At 40.6% G+C, this 25,019-nt stretch overlaps 1 protein-coding gene across 3 annotated transcripts in view; it reads left to right on the top strand.

Annotated features, from left to right (window-relative positions):
* Positions 1-10,627: 10,627 nt before the first annotated feature.
* Positions 10,628-25,019, top strand: part of LOC149010849 (potassium channel KOR1-like) — an 88,059-nt gene continuing 73,667 nt past the window's right edge. The window contains exons 1-2 of one of the 3 annotated variants that reach the window (XM_089164036.1): positions 10,628-10,889; positions 11,009-11,263. In XM_089164036.1, coding sequence (XP_089020162.1) covers positions 11,076-11,263 — 188 coding nt within the window. In that variant the 5' untranslated portion in view covers positions 10,628-10,889; positions 11,009-11,075. Of the gene's footprint in view, positions 10,912-10,991; positions 11,264-25,019 lie in introns of all 3 variants that reach the window. The other 2 variants (XM_089164034.1, XM_089164033.1) reach the window with 2 other exon arrangements.

Here is a 25,019-nt window from a genome sequence, read left to right as displayed (position 1 = left end):
TTACCATAATAAATCAACATTCTTTGATTTTGATACGGACAGAACAATAGAGGATTCATTGCTTTCGGTATGAAACTGAACTGCTAGGTCTTCTTCTTGGCATAATCTATAATAACCTACCATATATGTACTATCTGCTCTGGACACATAGTAGGTAGAGGAACAACTAGATTCTTGGATTATGGATCATAGACACACCATTAACCACTACATGATCAATGAAAGATCCAATCTTCTTGTTCTTATCTTTTGATCTGATCCTTCGCTTCATGTCTGTTGTCATTTTCTGCCTTAATCCTTGGATGATCTACTTTCATTTTTCCGGTGCAGCATCTCTTCTACTGTCTCAACTCAAAAAGGAAAGAAAAACAAAGATGTAGGAGAAGAAGAGAGAGTAGACATACCTTTTGATGCAAAAAGAAGAGTTCCGACGAAGATCCGCCAAGAAAACTCCAAGGATGCAAGAGAGATGACTTGCAGAGGTCTTTGGTTCGTTCCAGAGGGTTTGGAGGCAGCAAATACGAAGTGGACTCGAGGTTAGACTTAAATAGAGCAAGAATCAACCTAATTGCCAAAGACAGCACCCATTGGTCGAGTGGATTGGTCGACTGGCCCAGTCGACCAATCAGTCGACCAATGCAGACAGCAAGGCCAAAACAGGGAATTGAAGGCCCAAATCAAATCCAAACCTAAAGAGGTTTTGCACACAAGTCAAGTGACTTACCTAGTAGGTAGAAATGCCTTCAAACCAAGATAGAGAGCACTCCAAGTCCATCAACTAATTAGATCTTCATCAGGATTCTGTTTCCATAAATAGAACCTCATCATCAACCTTCATGGATTCAAAGCCGGACACCAAGTCCTCTACTTCGGGATGGCCCAAAGCTGACTTCTTACTTTACTTCGGGTCATCGGACCTACAAATAACAAGGTTTCCGGGTCAAGGTTAGGGCTGGGTTTCACACCTGATATGCGCCGGTACTTAGACCAATGGTGATGTGAGAGAGTGGTGACCTATACCCCCAGCCATGGAATGTCCCGAGGGATGCCGGACCCATTACCAACTGATGATGAGTGAATGAGACTTTCCTAAAGAAGTACGGTGCTATGACTTAAAGCATGTCTGCCAATAGAGACCAGCATACATAGAGTTAGATTCATACATTCATTGTTTGTCTCATACCATATTGCATTTATGTTTGTTTTGTAATCCTGCCATTTATGTTATTATGGATTTAACTGCCTTACTAAGTTTCTTTGAAACTCATTCCTTTTTGTACAATGTTTGTTAGACTATTCTACAGGTTCTGAGTATCATGACTGCTCGTATGAAGAAGCGCAAGGAGAAGAGGCATATCTCCAGGAAAGTGATTGCGGTTACGACAATTACACTGAAGATCCCGCGAGTGGTTATGCTCTGTACGATGCTTAGTCCGACCAAAGAGTGGAAGCGCCCTTGTGCCATTTATGAGATTCATACTTATAGGGATATTGTCTATAAGATTGAGAACAATTTAGTTACCTTTTGTACCTGCTATTGGGATTAGATTCTATCCTGTTTCTTCTCTTTTAGAACTACTTTTCCGCTGGTTGTAGAGTGGGATTTCGCCTCACTTTACTTATCTGATTTAGACACTCTGATTATATTTAGTACTATGATTTATATATGATTCATTCTTTCCTTATTTGGATCTATGGTTTATCTTTCGCACATCGATTATTATTGTTCATGATTATGTTATTGTTTATGTGGGAGGTTGATTACTCGATACCTGATCTTCGGGCTGTGGATCACACTCTCGGGTATGCCGGATTGGGTACAGGCTGGGAGGATGTGACAATATATGTGCTATGGTAGAGCATTCTATACACAATAGAACGTATGTCTCTCCCAACACCATACAAGTCTTAGTCTAGTCGCAACCTCTTATGCCTAACTTGAGTTTCTTTATTGTCACTACCCTAGCGCCATGTAAAGTACTTGCACCTGGCTTCTATAGGCAACATGAATACTGAGAACATTCATGTTGAATCTCTTCACAATAGAGAAACTCATCTTGATTCCAAATCAAGGCAACAACATGATTATGAATTGACCTACACAAGGTCATTTAGAATCTGTCTCATCTTTGCTCACCTCCAATGCGCCGAGGCGAATGCTTGGTGTCAAGCCATTCTCATGCCTATTGACATATCACGTTTTATGCTAGAAGAACACAATCACACAGAAAGTGGAAAAATAAATGCTAGAATGAACGCATATTACTCAATAATAAGAAAGTTTAAGTACAAAAATAAGTCACAATCTATGCAAGCCCAAGGACTTTACATGAGAAATAAAAAATCCTTGGCTATAGATTTGGTAAGAGGTTTAGCTACCATTTAACTAGTAAATATGTGCTTAAGTACAACTTTCTTCCTTGCTACAATGTCTTTAACAAAATGATTTCTCACTTGTATATGTTTAGTCTTCCCATAATACTTGGGGTACTTGACATAACTAAGTGGTGTCGTACTATCATAGAAGACAAGGGCAGGCTCTTTGGATGTCAACGCAAATCCATTATGTTTTAGGAATCTCCTCAGCCAAACAGCCTCTTGAACCGCAGCTGAGCATGCCACATACTTTGGTTCCATGGTTGAGAGTGATATGCAAGTTTGCTTCTTGCTACACCACGAAATGGCCCTGCCATTCAGCAAGAAAGCATATCCAGAGGTTGATTTGCGCTCATCAATGTCTCCAGCCCAATCGGCATCGCTATAGCCAACCAATTGCAAATCCAATCCTTGGTAACACAGCATGTAGTTACTCGTTCCTCTGAGATATCTCAATATCCTCTTCACTGCTTTCCAGTGCTCTATGCCTGGGTTTGATTGGTACCGACTAACCAAACCCACTGGATAACAAAGATCCGTCCTAGTACACATCATACCGTACATAAGGCTACCCACTACACTGGAATATGGAACTCTTTCCATTTTGGTTTTCTTCTCTAGAGTCTTAGGACCCATGTCAAAGCTCAAATGCAAACCCTTCTCCACTGGAGTATCTATTGGTTTGCAGTTGTGCATCTAGTATCTCATTAAGACACTATCAATATAGTTCTCTTGAGATAAACCAAGAAATCTCTTTAGCCTATTTCTAACAATCTTGATACCAAGCATATAGTTTTCTTCACCTTCATATCAAATATGGAGGACAACCATTTCTTAATGGTTTCCAATAGCTCCTTGCTATTGCTAACCATGAGTATGTCATCTACGTACAGTGTTAGAATGACATAATTACCATAAGATCTCTTGGTGTAAACATAGTGGTCTTCCTCAAGCATAGAAAAACCATTTTCCATCATAGCTTGGTGGAAGCGCACATTCCACTGTCTAGATGCTTGCTTTAAGCCATATATGGACTTCTTAAGCTTGCACACTTTGTGCTCCAGTCCTTTAGCTTCAAAGCCTTGAGGTTGATCCATATAGATCTCTTCCTTAAGTTCTCCATTGATTAAAGCAGTCTTTACATCCATCTAGTAAAGCTCCAAGTCCAACTGAGTAACAATGGCTAATATGAGGCGGATGGAGGCAAACCTAACCACAGGGGAAAAGGTTTCCTCATAATCAGCGCCCTCTCTTTGGGTGTAGCCCTTAACCACTAAATGAGCATTGAATCTCTCAATAGATCCATCAGCCTTTCTCTTTATCTTAAGAACCCACTTGTTCCCAATTGCCTTTCGGCCAGGTAGTAAGTCAACCAAGTCCCTAACATGATTGACTTTCATCGACTCCAACTCTTCCTCTATCGCTTTCAACCATTCCTCTGAGTTTGTTCCCGTAAGAGCTTCCTACATGCTCTTTGATTCATGCTCATCGACTGGAGTCATCTCACAGTCAGTCTCTTCAAGAATTACCATGTAGGCTTCACCCTATATGTCGAAATGTCGACGAGGGACTAGCCCACGCTCACTACAGCGCAAGTGCATGTTAGATTGCTCACCCTCTGATGGAGCTATCACATCTGCACTCCCACTCCCACTAGGATCTTCTGAATGAACCCTAGGTTCATTATCTAGAATATGAATCCCTGGAGTGACAAGATCACTATCTTGTATTTCAAAGAATTTCGATTATTCTTTGCTAACTCCTGCAAGAGATGGAAAATCATTTTCCAAGAATGTTGCATCCCTAGACTCAAGTTCCGTTTTCCTCTCACTCTTATCTAGCCCAATAAAGACATGGCCCTTCGAAAGTTCATAATATCTTACAAAGATATACTTTCTTCCTCTAGATCCAAGCTTCCTTTATTGGTGAGAGGTAGAGTGAACATATGCACACCCCCCGACCACGGCCCCGAGGGACCACCCAACCGGACACCCCCAAACATAACTACGACATAATATAATACCACCAAGAAAACTTAATCTGTCACGTCTCTGTACCCCTCTCCCCGGTGTTCTGGTCTACTATCCCGCTTGGTTTTTCTCTTTTCCTCCCTTGTTATCTCTCCTCCTTCCTCTTTCGGCTTTCCTCCCTGTCTTTTTGTTTCCTCCCTTCCGTTCCTCTTCTCTTGTTCTTTCGGTTGTTTCCTTTCTCTTTTTTTTCCTGTTTCCTTTTGTTTCCTTCTTTTCTTTTTTCTTTTCTTCTCTTTCCTGCTTTGTCTGCCCTCTTCTTGGAGGTCTCATCCTCATCTCGTGTTGGGTCCGCTCCCGCTTCCTGGCTGGGGTTTCCCCTCTCTCCTCACCTTGGTCTGTCCCGCTTCGGTGCCTCCTGCTCTTCTCTTAGTTACATCGTCGATCCGTCGCCTTCCTCTCCCCCATCCTTTCGTATCCTTCCCTGGTCCTCATAGTCCCCGCCGGACTCATCCTCTTGGTCATCCCTTGGTCGGGAGCTCTCTGGTTGGTTCCGTCTTGGCCCCGTGAGCCCGTCTATCCTTGCACCCTACCTATGGCCCCCACATGTGATTCCGTCCTCTCCGGGTTGGTTACCGGTCTTGAGCGCCCATGATCCCCATTGCTCCACGGTCGTTCGGTCTCAATACCCCTCCATTAGGGTCGACATCGGGACATCCTGCCCCACTCTAGATAGTCCTGATATGTCATCCCTTTGAGGTGTCCAGGGCATCTCCGAACATCCCTTTTCCCGTGTTGTCCGGCGTGTCGACACCTCTCCTTTCCACCATCTTAGCATACACTGCATCATTCTATCATCACTATATGGTAACTTCTATTGGAAAGAATCATATTACATCATTTGTATATACTGGTGTAAATCTCTGGTTATTCTTTGTATGCTCGATATCAGCCCCGGTATAACATTTAGATCTAATTGATTTACGATTCAATATAGAAACTGATATCATTTTGTTGTTGGTCCATCCTTACCTTTTATAACTTGCAAGGAATCCTAAGAATCAGTAAGATCTTGCCTTGGGGGTCCTAACAGTGTATCACATATTGGAAAGATCCCTACAAGATCTAACTCCCCCTTCTCCTCTTGTCGGTTTGTCTCTCCCCATCTCGCCATGCGCTGCCTATAATCGATTTTAAGATATATCCTTTGGTGGTTCGGTCTATCGGGGTAACTCTTGTGTTCCTACTTGGGGATCTCCCTATCATCTCTCTCTTGCTTCCTTTGTCTCTGTTCTTGAGATTCGTGAATCTGACAGACTGGAGATTCTTGATTCTTTCTACTACTTGATCTTCGATCCTGGCTTCTTGGCCCTCCATTTGTCTATCTGTTCTGGACTGTTGGTGGGCCTGATTGATAGATCTGGATCTGCCCTTGCTACTACATGATCTATGTAGTCTGGAGATCATTCATCGATCGACTAGATCTGTTTGATCTTTCCTTCGCTTGCTTCTGTTAGATCATTCATTACCATTATCTTAGATCTGGCGTCCGTGTTTGCCTCCTCTCCTCCTCTCACTCGAAGAAAACGGATGGAGAAGGAGGTGTGCTCCTTTGTGCGGGTTTTGCAGATCCGTCGACCCGGATGCGTGCTTGCGTCTTTGTTCTCCAGTTTGGCTCGTGCTCGTTGGCTTAATGAGCGCGACCTATTCCCCCCCTTTCGTGGTTGTCCGGTCCCGCCTCGGTTCACTCCTACGGATTGAGCCCGTCATCCATCCTGGGGTTTTGCCCTTCGTCTTCCTATGGTGATGCCTTCACCATGTGAGGCCTCCGTCCATCCTTCCGTCTTCTCGTTCGTTTCCTTGCCTCATCATCCTCTCTGGTTGCCGCCCGTCCTCCGGGTGGCCCGCGCTTCTCTTTCTTCGGTCCGGCCTCTCGGTTTCCGTCGGTTGGGCTGGTTTTACACATATGATGCACATCCCCATGCGACCAAGTAATTCAAATCTAGCTTCTTTCCTATCCACAACTCATATGGTGTGGAAGGAACTGATTTAGTTGGAACCCTATTGAGGATATAGGTTGCAGTCAGCAAAGCATCTCCCCAATAAGAGATGAGTAGATTTGACTGCACCATCATGGATCTCACCATGTCTAGCAAGGTTCTATTCCTCCTCTCAGCAACCCCATTTTGTTGTGGAGTCCCTGGAATAGTAAGTTGTTTAGATATCCCCTTTTCATCACACAACCCTTCGAACATATCAGAAAGATACTCTCGACCTCTATCCGATCTAAAAGTTTTAATCCTTTTGTCTAAGTAATCTCAACTAAGCTCGTGAACTTCTTAAAACATTCTAGAGCTTCTAACTTATGAGAAATTAGATAAATGCGACCATTTACCGTGTATAGTCATCTATGAATGTGATGAAATAAGCCTGTCCTTTTTCTAGTATGCACATTCATGGCTTTGGAGAGCCTTTTTTTAATGTTTTTCTAGTTGCTTTCCCTACTAGACATGACTCAAAGGTTGGCAAATCAAATAGTGAACCGTGGCCCAAGAGACCTTCTCTTGCCAACCTGTGAGTCCTATCTAAGCCAATATGTCCTAATCTAACATGCCACATATTAGAATCAATATACATAGTATCTTGGCAAACAAAAGCACTATTAGAATTAGATAAATAATCCATTATATCTAATACAATAAAACCATTCTAAAGAAAACCATAACCATAAACTGTATCACCTAAATACAAAACGAAAGAATTGTTCTCAAATACAACTCTAAAACCACGTTCCATAAGAAAAATAACATAAACAAGATTCCTCCTAATATCTGGAGCATACAATACTTCATGGAGTAACAACGTCCGACCACCTTGCAAACTAATTTGCACATGTCAATGCCATGAACCTCCACACTTGAGCTATTCCCCATCGTTATGCTTCTGCTTCCTCTTAGAATACAACGGTATTCCACAAACCTCGAGCATTCCCTTGTTATGTGTTCTGTCGCACCTTAGTCAACAATCCACAAAAGACTTAATTCAGCAAGCATAGTAGAACTTGTCACATAACAAGATGAGTTATAACACATAGTACATACCTCCTTCTTAGTGCAATCACGAGCTAAGTGACCAGGCTTTCAGCAAATGAAGCAAATCAAGGATGATTTCTTCTTGCCAGCACTAGCCCCCCTTGAATGCTTGGGGCCACTCTTATTTCTGTTCCCACCTTTGTTACTTTTCCTAGGACACTGACGTTGAGCTTTTTCCCTCTTGCGCTTAATGTTTGCACCCTTACTAGTGCTCGCTTCAGCAGCAAGTACTTCAGTGGGAGGGGCATCAGCCAACATTCGATCCTCCTCTAGCTCAAGGTGCTTGGCAACTTAATCAAAAGTCTTGACATCATTAGCATGAGTCAAGAAGATCTTCATGTGCTCCCAAGTCTTTGGCAGTAACCTGATTATTGTATAGACTTGTTCCCCATCAATCTTTTGACGCCCACATGCGCTCAACTCACTAATCATGTTAGACATGATGGTTATGTGCTGCCTCATGGTGTGACCCTGACGCATCTTGTAACCATCAAAAGTGAGTCCGAGCTAGCGGCCTTTAGTGGTGGAAGACCCTCCATATTGGAACATCACTGCCTCCCACAAAGACTTTGCAATCCTATGCTTCTCAAATCGAAGCATCAGTCATCCCTCATGGAGCTCAGGATAGTAATCCTAGCTACCCTGTCCTTCCTCTTTCAGGCATTGTAAGCTTAAGGTCCCTGCGATGCTGTGCAGTGGTACCTTCCTCAGATGGGGACATGGTTTGGTTTATGGTTTTAGCATGTCTTGCTCTTCCAGGAGATATTGCACCTTTCGGTGCAAAAGGTCATAATTCCTCTTATTCAATTTATCTCCTTTGGTGAGGTCAGCAACGATGCTCTTGGTAGCAGCCATTTATACTAGAGACAATATATAAGCAAGGATGAGTTCAACTATTCTAATAGAAATCACAACACAAACAACAACAATTCACATTAGCATAGTCAACCTATGAGATAAGCATTTGAACCAAAAGAAATGCTAACAAATATCCAATCAAATTCTCATGCAAACTCACATAGACTTATTTACGAGTTTCATTATGTGCTAGAAACATGATTAAATGACCCATAATCAATATTGTTTTACTATTTACAAAAATAAAACATTCATCATGTTTATGCTATGAGGTGGTTCACACAGAACTCTTCTATCTCAGTAGCTCCCACTTAGCCCCATTAGGCTCTCAATGCCCACACATCACTTAGAGTGTCAGGACACTGGTTTCCAAAGAGTTAAAAACAAGTTCTGAATCAAATGGACCACCGTCTCAGAAACCCCCTTTCCAGACGAACTGTCGTCTGGACAGATGGACTTCTGTCTCACCAGATGGAAAATCCATCTGGATCCTCTGTGACCAGATGGACGACCATCTGGTCCACTATGACCATACAAACTTTCGGTCTAGGTCCGTCTGGTCCTCTGTGAATCAAACGGTATCTGCAACAACTGTACGAATTACAGTTATGGAAAAATGAAAAAAAAATCCTTTTTTCTCCCAAAAATTTCCCAAAAAAACGCATAGAAAAATCAAGCAATCATTAAACAAAAATATAATCTCATGGATCATCAATTCATACACGTTTTTATAGAAGGAAAATTAACAAGGATCCTCCCACTTAGATCCCAACCAAAAATTTAAGGTTTCTATCAAACCCTCGATCTTCCATGGGTTTCCATTAAACCTTGGATTCTCCAAAGTGAGTTTCTATAAACCCTTGATCCTCCCATTGGATCTATTCAAGAAAAAATAACAAACAATTGGGAGATCGTGGAAACCTATGCTCTGATGCCAATGTAGGTAAATCTATATTTATTCTAAAAATAGAAGGGAGAATAATCATTATCTGGATTCGCTTATTCCAATATAGAATTATCACAACGGAAGTAAATTTGATTTCACGTTCTTGTTCCTCCAGGAAATCGTCATCGGTAAGTTTTCACAATCATGCAGAAAGTGAATGGATTCCACAACCTAAATACTGTGTGGATGGAAGAAAGTAGAAACCAAGACTAAGGAGAAGAAAATCCTCCAAAAACTTCTCCTATCTGTGTTTCTTGGAGAGAGGGATAGATAGCCGCCTTTCAGAAATCTCACGTATGCATAATTCAATTATTTACTCACGTAATGTGGTGGTTACCAAAATATATAATCCTATATGTTAGGTTTTTTATTAAAATCTATATTATCTATATTAAGTTTCTAAATTAGTTTTTGTATTTCTTTTATTTAATTATTTTGTTTGTGTGTGGGACCCATGAGGTAAGGGTGGTAATGAGGCACCATGAGTAAAGGAGGCCCTTCATGACCTTGGTTATGAGGCTCTTCATGACATTGGTCATGGGTCTTAAAGGTCTTGATCATGGTGATGAGGTGGGCTAACTTGAATGGTGGAATTACTCAAATTCTAACTCTTGATTTTCATTTCTCATTTCAACTTCATGACCATTCATGGCCATTACCATGAGTGGGGGTTAAGGTCTTTGAATGGGTTAAATCCAATTCATTCCAAAGAAATGAATATGAGAGTTACTTCCTTAAGTAGTGGGGATGTTAGGTCAAGGAGGTTTATTCACATTAGTGGAGGAGGGACAAGCCATTGATTCTCCATTAGTGGTAATTGATTCTCCCCTTGTGAGGAGGTGTGGTTTGGGCCTATATAAACCCAACCCTTCCTTGCATATTGTGGTGCAAATAGAGACACTTCTCACTCACATTATTTGTTTTACAAAGTTCATTTCTTTCTTGAGTTGTCTAAGTATTGTGCTCTAGCTTTTGGCTCCTTGAATGAACTAGAAGAATTATCTCATCTTTTAGTTGGAGGTTGCTTTATCTTGGAGGTGGTGGTGCGAAGAATCCTTGATAGTAGGGTGCATCAATTACCTTAAAGACAGCACTCAAGGTGTGACTCAACCTCATCGATCGGTGGTTCGTTCGGTTGTGACTACAAGCTCTTCGGATTTGCTAAAGATCTTCATCTCTCAATTGTATTGCAATTTCATTTTTGTGTGTTTGAAGAATTTGTAATACAATTACCCCAACACTATATTTTGTAACCGCCCAAAAATGAGTTTTCAATTTTGCCTTTGGCATATTATTATTATTATTATTATTAATATATGCCAACAGTCCACAATCCGATGAAAGAATCTTTAATCCATCATTCTAGATGTCAGTGCAACATTAGAGCACTGGTTACTTCTAAGTTGTAACCATGTTCGTTACATGGGCTAAAATTAACATTTCTCTTCGATATATCTTGCGTTGCTTATAAGCACCACGTATGGCATTCACCATCACCCTCACCGCCTCACCAGTCACTCATGTAAACCTTCTTTTCCTGAACTTCAAAAAAGTTGTCATTTCTTAAATCTCAACAGATGCTCGTGATTTGCTTTCCGAAAGGGGTTTCAACTTTTGCTGCCCATTTCATTTATTGGAGAGGATCGACTGGTTAGTAAATCCGAATGCAAAGGTTTGTAGTTCAATTACAGGATTTCGATCGGTTTTCTTTTCTCTCCAAACGCAGATTCAAATCTGATTCAATTAACTCAGACTAGTGTATTCTGCAGAAATTAACTCCGAGTCTGTGAAGATCAAAGGACCATTAAGTCTGCATCTTTTAGATTACTGAAGACGATGGCGAGAAGAGAACATAAAGAGAAGGAGAAATATATGACTGAGGACGATGAGTACGAGGTGGAGGAAATCAAAGACGAGATGGATGCGTCCAACAGAAATCGAATTGTTCAGCTTATGAACGAGTTGAAGTTAAATCCGAGGAGACTCAGTGGAATCAAAGGCTTTGTTATTGATCCTGATAACAGGTAAGAGAATGATAACACTTCTGTTAACTAAGCATACCTCTCTGCCATTAATTTTCCCGTAATTTTGCTAGTTAGTCCCGAAAAATCTGGAACAATTTTCGCCATTAATGGGGGAACTCCAAGTGCAGATTTGGAACGGGATTTCTCTGTGGTGCAGGCTTGCAGCAGATGTCTGATGCGCATCTGCTGTATGTTGGTCCCACGTCCGCACGTGCTGGGATGTATGGGTGGGGCCCACTGAGCGTTCGTCGACCCGGAGAGTTTTCCAATTGGACCGACCCTGGAGTCTGGAGAAGACGAAGGGAGGCCAGTTCGAATGTTAAACGTTGACTGGAGTTGGCGTGGGCCCACTTAACAGTAGATTAACCTGAATTCCTGAGTAGATTGGGTTTAATTTATCGTTAACTCGGCCTCAGATGTATTTTGTTGAGTTGTCAACAAAATTCAGAAAAAAATACGAATATTTTAGTTTCGTCTCCAGATTTTGAGGTTAGGAAAACCAAGCATCACATGTAGAAATGTTGTTTTCAACGATTAAGATTAAATAAAATATACATGGTGCACATCTAATGGTAGGCATAACAGATATTATGGTATACACACCACTAAAGCAAGATTCAAACTTCAGACCTCTCCACACACATTGGACGAAAAAAGAAAAAAAAGACCTCTCCACAGTCCACACCAGCAGGGGCCCAAGTGTATGAGAGATAGTTTTTTTTTTTTTGGGTAATCAAGTGTATGAGAGAGATACTTGCCCTAGTGTTTGAAGTGCGGTGCTACACTACCACCCTAAGGAATGGTCAAAATGTCAAATCGGGATCATCTCCCCATCGTTCCAACCACAAAAATACATTTGGACCCACAGGTAAAATCTTAATTTTTTCATTTTTTTTCCAATAAGTATTTTTCATTGTGGGCCCCACTGTTTTTTATGGTCGGGAAGCGTCGGGGTCGGGGTTGCTGATCTCGTCTCCAAAATGTCACCTCTAAGACAATGTAGCACCAATCGCGTAATTAATTGGATTCATTAGAATGGTGTTAGAAATCAAAGGCACTAGGAATAGGGGTGCTTATGTAATTTTAAGTAGTTAAGTGTGTTTTATTGTCTTTTCGTTTTCTGAATAATATGGATTTACAAAGAAAATTATAATTATAAGAGAAGCTACGTAAGGGACGCACCCAGTATGTAACATTGGGGAGGGGGCGAAAAATAAAAGCCAGATAACCTTCCCATTGGGGAAGCACTAATGCTTTTGCCACATATATTGTGTGGACCCTTATATGACCCATTTTGGGGTCCCACCTCTAAATTATTTTTTTATACTAAATAATAGATCCATATATATATTTGGTGAGGTCCATATGTATTTGAAAGAAAAGGTAAATTATTCATAATGATATTTTTTCTGACAAAATATAGGTAAAATTAAAGCAACAATATAAAAAAAATATATACACATAACTTCAATTCTAAAAAGTTAGATGCAAGCCAAAATCAAATAACCAAAATTGTAGAAGAAATAAAGAAACACAGAATATAAAATCAAATAAAATGAATAAAAAAAAAAAAAAAAAAGAAGGGAGAAAAAGATATACGATAAATAAATTGAGAAAAAGAAAAAGTACTTAATTGTAGAGTAGATTTTTTTTTCCAAATTTTCTTAACCCACCCTTATAGAAAGGGAAGAGAATAATAGGAATCACAATACAAAATTAAAAAATGAAAATTGTACAAAAAAATAAAGAATCATAGAATATAAAATCAAATAAAAAGAATAACAAAAAAAAGGAGAAAAAGATAAATAATAAATAAATTAAAAAAGAGTACTTAATTGTGGAGTAGATTTTTTTCCCAAATAAATAGGAAGAAAAGAAAAGAGAGGAGATAGGAGATAGGAGAGAATAAATAGGGATTGAAGAGTTAGTTTAGGAATGAAATTTTGATTTTTTAATACCTAATAAGAGATTTTTTTTTTCCTTCTAAAATTTACTTTAACTACGTTTATAGAAACATAAGTAAATAAATAAGAACAAAAGATTAGAGATAAAAGAGGGGAGAATAAATAGGGATAGAAGAGTTAGTTTTTAATTAAGAATGACATTTATACCTATTATTTCACCTTAAAAATTTGTTCTCAATACTGGCGGCCAAATGGAAAATTAAAAGAAGGGTAATTTCATCGGACCCCGAGGTTTGGCCAGCACTTTAGCCAGTTTTTGTTTTTGCATATGGCTCCCCGGGTTTCAAGAATGATCAAATAAGGCAACCTAACAAAATTCATTAGTTTAATAATTTTGTGCGAATACCCTTTTTCTAATAAGTTTTTTATTTTATTCAAAATAAATGTAAAATTTCTTCGCCGTTCCGTCTTCTCCGTCCGGCGCCCGTGCCCGCCCTTCCTCGCCCCCTCTTGTGCCGCCGCCTCCTCGCCCCCCGCTTGGCCCTCGCCTCAGTCTCCCTTCCGTCCCGCCCGCTGTTCTCGGTATCCTCGGATTCCCTTGATCCCTGGCGGCCGTTTCCCCCGCTCCTCCTCTTCTCTTCTCTCGGTTCTCGTTTTCGTTGCGTTTCGTATGCACCCATTCCCCCTTCCTGGCATCTCCCGTTTGTTCCGCTTCTTTCTTCATCTCCCTTTCCCTTCAGAGGGGTGGGTTCCCCCGAACCCTTTTCCCCTTCTTTCCTCGTTCCTTCCCGGTGCTCCGCTCTATCTATCTCCGGGTTTGTTCGTTCTTCTTCTTTTCTCGTTTCGGTTCGTTTCGTTTTAGTTCTTTATTTGGCATTTTAGGGCTGGCGCTGTGCCCCGTAGCTTCCCTAGACAGCTTCATCCTTGCTGTTTTACCATGAACCCATTCGTTTCTCTCTCTTGTCGCTTATCTTCTCCATTGGTCTTTCCGCGGGGCGGTCGGTGAGTTTTTTACTTTTTCTTTAATTCCGAATAATCAGACAGGGGTATTTTCGCCATTATTACACTAATATTTGTTGCTTGTCCTTTTTGTCATTTCTTGAACCATGGGGACCATTGTGCTTACATTGGCTGTGCTTGGCCCCTCGGGGGTCCGTGTCCCTTAAAAGAATTAAGAAAATTGTATAAAATTTTAAAAAAAATCCAGGGGCCGTGGCCCCTCATCCCCTCTTTAGGTCCGCCCTGTATCGTAAGAGTATAAATTGAGCCGGTTCGCCTTTGATTGTGGCATTACCATAATCTTTTCCGCATGGAGTCAATAATCTTTTGATAGATGTTTATGTTTGAATATTAATTTTACTAATTAACTATGATTAATATGAATTTTCTATTGGATTCTATTAAGTGGATATGATTGAATATAAACATATTTGTGTCCGTGGACGGTTTTTATCATTTTCAATAGGCTGGGTAAATGTCATTTAATTCCTTTCTTAGTTGACCAATTGGCACTTTAAAGCTAGTTTTGGCACTTCTCCATGGAGGAAATCTCCCAAGAAGTGCCAATGATGGAATATTAAAGCGGTTAAAAACCCAACTTCCCTAGGGGAGGTATTGGGTTCGCACCCGTTTTAATGCAGATCCAATTTGGGTTTTAGCTTGCGCACACCACAATTTACTTCCTCAGGGGGGAGCTTAATATTAATGCCGCCAAGTGGGTGCAAACCCAAGACCTCCCTTAGGGAAGTTGGGTCTTTAACCGCTTTAACATACCACCTTTGGCATATCATTATTTCTTTCAAATCCACCTTTTTCCTCATTGTGTCAAGTGTGAAGCTTGCTCCTAGAATGTTTTCTTCCTTGTTGTGAAATTCAATAAATTTGCATTTCAAGTATCTTTATCATGACATCAAACAAGCAAAAGTATCACAAAGTTAGAATCTCCTTCTTATTAGTCCTAGAGAACCCAATTCTTCGGTTATACCCTAATCCCCCGCATCAAAAAGAAATTGGAGGGAATCCTCTTTAGAGACCTTAAAACCCTCCACGACCAAATCCATAAAACAGCCCTGAAAGTGAATCAGAGATTTTAAAAAACTAAAAAAAAAATAAATAAATAAATAAATAAAAGGAGATGAACAACCACTCTAGGGAAGCTCCTTTTAGACCTTGAGCTCAGCTTTTCTTCTAGCCTAAAGTTTTACTTGAACCTAGTTTGCTAAGAAAAGTGTTACGGGAGGTATGCACATACGAGACACAAGCGGGTAATCAGTCGGATCTTTACCTGAACAATGCACCCGACCAGATACTCAGTTAGTTGGTCGGGATTCATCCCGGTCACACCAGACAAATACGGTATGTTCCATTTGTGCAAAGGCAAAGAAGGTAAGGACAACATAAGCGGCAAGTCTATCCCAGGACAACTGGATGTTCCTGTAATCAAGCCCCTAGTCGAGATCTTGTCGGCTTTAAACAAGGTAACTTATGCAATATTTAACGATGACTCACTCCTTGGGTAAGACATGAACATTTTCTAGTGAATCCCTGAGTAGCACTAGCTTGGGAGTTTAATCTGATCCCAGACTAACTCAGCCATCAAAGACGGTTGTCTGACATCCTAGCCAGCCCGCATTTAACCACTTTTGTAGACTTTACCATCTTCTTCCTCGGGAGACAGTTCGGGACTCAATCCAACTAGGTCGGGACCAGGATCAGATCTAAGACACAACAATCTTTGGCACCATCTGTGGGAATTTGAAAAGCAAGTCATGACAAGACGAAACAAACAACTCCGGACGAGCTACCTGGTAAAATACTACAATTGGGGATCAAAACCCAGACAATCCAAACCTCTTGGACGATGGAGGACAACACTCCCCCCGGTAGGTTGATCACGATGACACGCGGGCTATGCCAAACCCTTTCAGGGAAGGTACATCAGCAGAGCCCCAAGGACCTTACTACCATCGCAAATCTGAACGAGATCCGGAAAAGTATGCTCGAGCTACTAGGAGTACTGCGAGGACAGGTGCACTAGGTAGGAATCCAGCAAGGACCTCCACCCAACACTCAGGCAAGAAGGTTGCATCGACTTGCTCGAGCAGCGAGGGGCACCATGCCACAAGGCATGAACCGGGGCGGGGACTAGGTTGACGGCCTACTGGGGACATGGCTCGAGGCCGAAGCAGATAAAAGACTAGAAGACGAAACAAGAGTCAACGCCTTTAACCGACTCTCGCGATTGAGGCAGACCTGAGACCTTCCCCAAAGAAACCGCCAAGTCGAGAATGACCAAGAAGCAGATAGTCACCCTCAAAGATCCCGATATAGAATATCGGTGTCCCGGACACAATCAGTCCAAGCGAGTACCATGTCGTCTGGGAGGAATCAATCAGGACAAACTAACTATGAAGGAGGGTAGTTGAAGTAGAATGAAAGCTAGAAGATCGGGACCATGATGAAGACTTCAATGTAGTGGATCGGGAACCATTCTTGGACGAGATAATGAACATGCCCCTACCACTCAATTTTATCATGCCGACGTTCACCCTGTTCAAAGGAAAGACCAACCCGGTCACATCAATTATTTTAAGTCTGTTATGACAGTCTTGGGACGGGAGGATGAACTACTCTGTCATACTTTCCCGGCATCCCTAAAGGGACCAGCAATAAAGTGGTTTAGCAGCTTGAAACCAAGTTCCATTAACAACTTCATGGAACTAGCAAGGAAGTTCATAGCCAAGTTTAGGAGCCTGATTGGGAGCAAGAAGACCTCTGGCAGCCTGTTCGCCATCAGGCAGGGCAGGAACGAGTCCATTCAGGACTATTTGAAGCATTTTGACAAAGTAGCCATCGAGATCGAGGAACTGGACGATCAAAGGGCCTACAATGTGCTATGGAGTGGCATCACCCACAAGAGGCTCTTGGAGGTCTTGTTATTAGACAAACCAAAGACTTACGGAGCCCTGCTACGTAAGTGCCAGAAGCAAGCCAGTGTGCACGAAGTGATAGATGCATGAGTGAAGGCCAATAAGGAACAAAAGCCGGACTGGGAAAAAGACGGGCATACCAGTACGCCGGGAGAAAGGAAATCAAGGAAATTGGAAGAGGGAGCATGGTCGGGACGAGTACACCCCTCTCAACACCAAATCCTCGAAAATCCTCATGCAAATTCGGGATAAGAAATCCCTTAAATGCCCTGGGAAAATGCATTCCCGACCCGAAGACCGAGAGATGAACAAGTATTGCCGCTTCCACAAAGACTATTGTCATAACACCGATAATTGTCGTAGCCTTAAGTCAGAAATTGAAAAATTAATAGAAGAAGGCAAACTCGGCCAATTCGTGAGAGGGTCAGGACATGTTCAGGACAAAACACCCGAACCCTGAAAGAGACCCTGGTCAACCATCCTAAGAGAAATAGTGAAGAAGACCGACAAAGGGAAAGAGCGGGAGGAAACTCCCATCTACGTCTTAATGGGAGGCCCGACTGTGTAGTCAATCAAGAAAGCAAAGCAAAAAGCTCGGTTTGTGGGAGTCGTACACCTGCCCAAGAAGCGAAGGAACCAAGCCTGTCCTGAGCCGATCACCTTCAAAGATGAGGATTTAGTCGGGATAGCCACCCCTTACGACGACGCAATCATCATCAAGGTAAAGTTAGCTAATCGAGAAGTTCATTGGGTATTGGCTGATATTGGCTCCTCAGTCGACCTACTGTCGTATGAAGCGTTCAAAAGATTGAAACTAGACGACGATATGCTAACTCCCTGTGCAACCCCCCCTATACGAGTTCGTAGGATCCTCAGCCATAGTAGAGGGAACAATCCAACTCGACCTCAGGATCGGGACATCCCCTCGTGACGCTCTTGTTCAGGTAAATTTCATGGTGGTTCGGGACCTATCGGCATACAACGTGATACTCGGGCACCTAACACTCAACATGTTAGAAGCAGTAGTCTCGCCCAAGCACATGAAGATAAAGTTCCCGACCGAGGCTGGAGTAAGGGAGTGCAAATCTGACCAGTCCACATCCCGATATTGTTATGTCAATTACTTGAAGCAGAAGCATAGGTCCGAGAGATTGGGGAGTGCCCAAACCGTCGAAATCCTAGACGATCGGGATGAGGACAACATGCAAAGGGTAGAACCGGTGGAAAATTTATAAAGGATCCAACTACACCCAAATAATCCTGAGCACGGGACAATGATAGGGTCCGAACAGCCCGAGCCCTTCAAAAAAAAGTTGATTGAATTCTTACGAGACAATTCGGACGTGTCACACCCCACCTACCTGGATCCAGTCATACCTGAATACCCGTGGGGGTGATACACCGCAAGACCTAGGTTTAGTGATAATTCCATACAACATATGACACAACATAATTTAGAGGACAAGAATAATCAAGTTCAAGTATACAGTTATCAAATCTGAATTATCAAAAGGTTACAATCATCCATTACTTCAAATCAAAAGTTATAATATCAGAGTTTTGAAAAGAAAAGAGGATAGTTTTCATCGCAGTGGAAATATCTAAGAGTTTCCCAACTGGGAGCCAAATCCATAAGAGCAATCTAGGCACGGGCATGAAGCGTCATGCACGTCCACTTCTTCTCCGGTTGCTCCCTCAAGAAAGTCTGTTGGTGACGAATCCTCCACTTGGAAAGAGTCCTCATAACCTGCAGTATATTCTAATAGAAATAGACATATAAAAGGAATGAGTTCAACAGAACTCAGTGAAGTCAACTCAACATCATATCATGCATTCGTTCACAAGATTTCACACCACACATATAGCATGAATATCAATAATGTAATTTAATGTAATTTAATGATAATGATATAATATATGAATGATTATGATATTATGCTCCTAATTTTATCCTGAAGTCTTTATGGTAGACACGCATTAAGTTGTACACCAATCTCCTCTGGGCGGTCTCATTCACTCTCCCTCAATAAGAGACGTCTATTGGGTTTTTTGCGGTTGTTGGGTCAAGTCACATCAGTCCGTGGCTGGGGTATAAGTCACCACTCTCTCACATCACTATTTGGTAGGAAACTGGTGTGTGTCAAGGATTACTCTAGGTCCAATGCACAGTCTTACGGTCTCATACTACGTATGGTCCAAATACTTTCCCTATGGCACCAACCAACTCGAACTACATTGACTCTTAACCCTATTGGTCATCCACATATAATGGACATGATGCTCTCTATATCCTCTCACGGGTTGGTTACCGGTCTTGAGCGCCCATGAGCCCTTATCTATTGTATGCAACCCTACCATCTCATGATGGCAGTGGGCCTGCTTGATGCTCATAGGACCCAACCATTGACATCACGGGTTAACCAGTTTCAATACCCCTACCGGAAGGGTAGTAGTCCTCATGAGGTTACTTAGCCAAACACTTCTAGACACCTAGTATTCATGTACTTAGGTCTATATGCATACTCATGTAAGTTCACTAGGGTAATGGGAGAACCCACAACCCTAGTTGGTAAATATATATAAGAGAATCTAAGTCTCAAAACCAAATCCAACACACATTCTCATATCATCATTCAAGAATATTGAAAAATAGAAGCAATCATACTTTCTCACCTTTCATTCTTAGAATGTCACATACATAATCACAAAATAATAAATACTAAAGCAAAGCAAGATATCAATAATGAAAATTAATTAACATCATTAAACATGCAAGATAAGGTTAAGTATATTCCTCACATTTCAATCGATTCCTTTCTCCAAAGTCCCAAATTTCACACTCACGAGTCAGTGATTAAATTCAAAAAAACCTAATCATGTAAGAGAATTAGTAAATACAAGTTAGAATTTAATTGGGTTTTAAAAGGTATCCCAAAATCATTCCACAAAAACCCAATCTGGCAACTAGGTTAAACCCACCGTTCTCAACTTAGTTCGGAAAAAAGTCAATTTTCGCTACCGACTCGAAGTCGAATCAAAACAAAACTTTGGAAAAGTCTAATTGGCAGCAATAAAGTCCTAAGGGTACCTTCAATTTGATCCAATTCGTTCTAGATCAAAATGACCCAAATTTGGCTCTCTAAATCGCCCGTGGGCGTCTTAAAGAGTCAAAACGCGAAATCTTTTGCAATGATTCGCACCAACAACTCACATACTAAAGGGAAGCATTAATACAACTAATTAAGAGTCTTCAATTAACCTAACATGCTTCAATTACCGCAATCCCACAATAAAAGTGAGGAAAACCCCACAAAACCATGATTAAAGAAGAGGGATAAGGATTCTCACCTCCTTCAATGTTCTCTCGATGATCCAGGTCACAAAGCACCTTTGGTTGGATGGAATCTACTCCTCTCCTTGGTTTCTCCTCTCCCCCAAGCCTCAGTCCCACTCTTGCATTAGAAAATGCGTTTAGAGGTGAGTTAAAACATAAAATGGGATTCCGGAATCCCGATTTTGTCCCGAAAATGGAAAAGGGATGGGGGATTGAGGCGGTCGACTGGTCCAAGTTTGGACCCCCAATCTGACCGATTTTTGTGATTTTTAGCTTGAATGAAAGATTTTTCGATTACCTACATTTGAATATATTTACCTCGTAAATCGGACTCTCCATTGTCAGTCTACGGATGTGCCAAAATCGTCTTTTAATGCTATTATGATTGACCTTCTCTCTTCTCTTAAACTCTAGGAGAGTTGTCGAGTCATCACTAGGGTCATCCACAATCATTGGGTCCACATCCGAACTTTTGGGCTTGAAACGAATGGGCCACAGTTGTCACTGACTCGAGGCCCCAATTCGCGGTCTTGAAATCATGGGTTAACGTATTAGAAATCTAGGGGATTTCATAGGATGTCTTCGCCTGGTCGGTAGATGACATGCCCGGGATTGACAGGAGGGTAGCTGAACACAAATTGCAGATTTAGAAAGATGCAATCCCAGTCATCCAAAAGAGACAGAATTTTTCAATAGAAAAGCATGAGGCAATTATAATAGGAGTGGAGAAATTAGAGCGGTCGGGCTTAATTGAGCCGATCAAGTGCCCGACCTGGCTAGCGAATGTAGTAATGGTTAAGAAGGCAAACGGGAAGTGGAGGATGTGTGTTGATTACACAGACCTCAACAAGCCCTCCCAAAAGACTGCCATCCATTACCCTGGATAGACTTACTCATTGACGCAATGGCCGAGCACGAGGTTCTTAGTTTATGAACGCATACTCCCGGAGAAAATCTCACCGTTTACCTAGCCATCTCCCCGACCGCAGTGAGTGCAGTCTTGGTTAAGGGAGACACAACCCAAAACCCGGTATATTATGTAAGACATGTGCTCATCGACACAGAAACAAGGTACCTAGACATTGACAAGCAAGCCTTGGCCCTGCTGGTAGCCTCACGTAAGCTAAGGCCCTACTTTCAAGCACACCCGATCATCACGCTGACTAACTTCCCGCTTAAGAAAATCTTGCACAGACCAGATTTGGCCGGAAGGATGGTCGGATGGCAGGTTGAGCTAAGTGAATATCAAATCGAGTTCAAACCAAGGACGACCATCAAAGCCCAAGTCCTGGCTAATTTCATTGTGAAGAATAGTCTTCCTCAAGCAATGAACAATGATCCCGATCAACCCTGCAATCCCGAGGGACTATGGTTGTTACATGTAGACGGTTCGAGCAGCAGTTCGAGATTTGAGGTGGGATTGACCTTGAAAAGCCCAGGTGGTTTTAGAGTTATCTATGTGCTAAGATTCAACTTCAAAGTCTCCAACAACGAAGTCGAGTACGAAGCTATCCTAGCTGGCCTCCGAGTTGCCCGGGCTTTAAGAGCTCAGGACTTGGAAATCAGAAGTGACTCTCAATTGGTTGTAAATCAGATCAAAGGAGAATATAGCACAAAGGATGGTCAGATGACAAAGTACCTCACAAAGGTAGGGTAGTGCAAAGTAGAATTCGAACGGGTCATTTTCAAACAAAAACCCCGAAAGGAAAATGAAGAAGCTGACGAACTGCCCCGACTATCTACGAAACACTCGACTCGGCTGTTTACCTAAAAGAGCTTAACTTCCCAAGTATACAGGAGGCTGAAACCATGGAGGTCGGGCAAGAACTCGATTGGATGAGCTCGATTGTGTTTAATTTAAGGGACAACCAAGTCCCGACCGACCAAAAAGAGGCTAGGAAAATCAGAAACCAAGCTGTAAGGTTCACCATCTTAGACTACCAACTGTATAAACGCTCATTCTCTGAACCCTTTTTAAAATGTATTGGCCCATCCTGAGCAAAGTACGCCCTTGCATAAGTCCACGAGGGAATATGGGTGGGAAAACACTAGTGTAAAAAATTTTGAGGTCGGGACTCTATTGGCCAACCATGCAGCAGGACGCCCTTGAATATGTCTGCAAGTGTGAGCAATGTCAAATGCACACCACTATCCCAACAGAAATAAAAATTTGGTTTTGTATTTTTTTACTTCTATATATTTATATATATATCATATAAAATTTTACTTTATACATTTAATTTAATAATAAATTTAAAAGAATAATGATCTTTCTTAAATTCAATTTGGGTGATTGGGCAACCAATGCCATCTTATCTCAAATTAAAACACTTAAAAGACGATTTTCTTTCAATTCAATTTAGATTCCTTGATAAGAAGAACAATTTGCATGTCGACTATCCTTCTCAGGTTCATATCGTTTAAACTGTCCAAAGTTGTGCGGAATTCCCCACCTAATATCCTTGTTGACCCCTCCCTCATTAGTGTAAGGAGGCTTCTGCGTAGCTCTTTGAATATAGTTTCTATTTCCTTCAATAAACCAAAAAAGAAAATTAATTTTTTTTTTCAGTAAACGAAATCAAACTTATAAAATAACAAATTTCTATCATTTCCCTGTATAACCTTAGGCTCTATTTTCTAAAAGTCTCCTACTGAAGCTTTCCCATCTAATTCTTTCAAAAGCTCAAACCTTCACCTCCGCTTTTTGGATGATGTTTTTATACCCAAGGTACCTCTATTATTTTTAACCCAATCAGTTTCTCATTCAAATTAAATAAGTTCACTTTATTTGGTTCAAACCTATTATACCACCAAATTGTTTTGTATCTTTTCAACCATTAAAATTAATGTTATAAAATAAAATAATAAAAAAAAACCCAACCAACCAAGACCTGCAGCCAGGAGAGACAAATTCGTCACATTAGAGTGAAACCCCAAGCCCTTGGAGTTGGAGGTAGGTGGAAATTCCAAATGTTGAGTCTTATCAGTGCAATCTATTTACTTTTAGTATGGTTGTGGGACTGATCAAATCATAAATGGGTTCAAAATATTTAAAAGTTTTACTTTATGTTTATTATTCTCAAGATTTTCGTGATTTTCCTTTTTTCCCCCTCTCCTACTATCAAGTAGTTTTCTTATTTTGTTTCCTTTCTTTGTTATTGATGGTAATTCATTTTTCTAAGCTGTGATGGATTTTTTTTTTAAGTTGATTTCAATAGTTGAAAAAATACAAAATAATTCAGTGCTTAGAGTAATAGGTTTGTTTTACAAGAAAAAAAAAGAGAGTATTAGATTCGAATCAAATAACGTGAACCGATTTAATTTGAAAAAGATAAATCAGCTGGACCAGAGAAACAGAGGGAATACTTGAATATTTAAAAACAATAGGAAAGAATGAGAGGTGAAAATTTACGTTTTTGGAGAAATCAATTGTAGAAGTTTAAGAATGGGGACTTTTCGTAACTAGAGTATAGGAAGTAATATAAATTTTCTCTAAAATTATAGTTCTCCCGTAAAGGAATTGTAAAATTATAACTAATAAGGATAAAATAACAATAAATCAGGTTGATAGAATCGGGTCAAGGATTCTGGTTAGGACTGATTCAAGAGCTAAACCAAGGAGTAACGTAAGCGTGAAGGAACTAGACGGTTATGGAAAGAGATGTGCTCCCGTTAAATTCGGGATATAGGATCGTGCTATATATAGAAACTACAGCCGACTCATATAGAAAGGGAAAAACCCGATGATCGAATGGTTATAAAGAAATATTAAGAACGAATCCAACGATTGAGAATAAGAGGTTAATCCTATATAAACTAAAGTATCATATAAATCAGAGGTATCTGAATCGTTTCCCTCCATTACTGTTATTGAATTAAGCTCTAGAACTAGCTAGAGTTCCGTGGTTATCTATTAATAATTTAACATTCGGAGGTGGCTTCTTGACCGTAGAGTCGACCCATACCTAATCTTGTTTTGTAGGCATACATTAAGGATTGATAATTTTTAGACGCATCAATAATAATAGATGGAATCTAATTAAATAAGGTTTTTAATGGTGATTATCTAATTAGATAATGTTAACCCGTTAAATTGGTTGGGTAGATGAATGTAATATTTTATGGATAATTACTATTGCCCCCTTGTACTTTGGTTTTATTACTAATCAAACCTCTTTCTGTATGAAATTACTGTTGCCCCCCTCACTTCTAACGGTGTTAAGTGGTTGTTAACATCAAATATGCAATGTCTATTTTGCCCTTCATTAAAATTAAGAAGTTAAAAAATATGACATTACCCTCATTTTTAGAAACTATATTGAATGTCAATTATATCCTTAAAATCTTATATTTTACAATAAATTTTAGCTTTGGTGGGACCACACACTTTGTACAATGGTTAGCATATATTAGGAGATTTTCAATTTTCAACTTTGAATTACATTTGATATTTCCTAATATTTTAGTTTCTATTTTAAGTTTTATTTAATCATATATTTCCTTTATTCGGCGATTTCTTTTTAGAGAAGAAAAATCATGTCTTTTCTTTATTCGGTAGTTTCTTTTTAGAAAAGAAAATTTAATTTAAA

This window comes from Hakea prostrata, chromosome 7 (genome assembly GCF_041222555.1).
Source record: "Hakea prostrata isolate BN-2017 chromosome 7, UWA_Hpros_2, whole genome shotgun sequence".
NCBI classification, from domain to species: Eukaryota; Viridiplantae; Streptophyta; class Magnoliopsida; order Proteales; family Proteaceae; genus Hakea; species Hakea prostrata.
The sequence above is the reverse complement of the archived record's forward strand: the minus strand, read 5'-3'. Positions and strand labels throughout refer to the sequence as shown.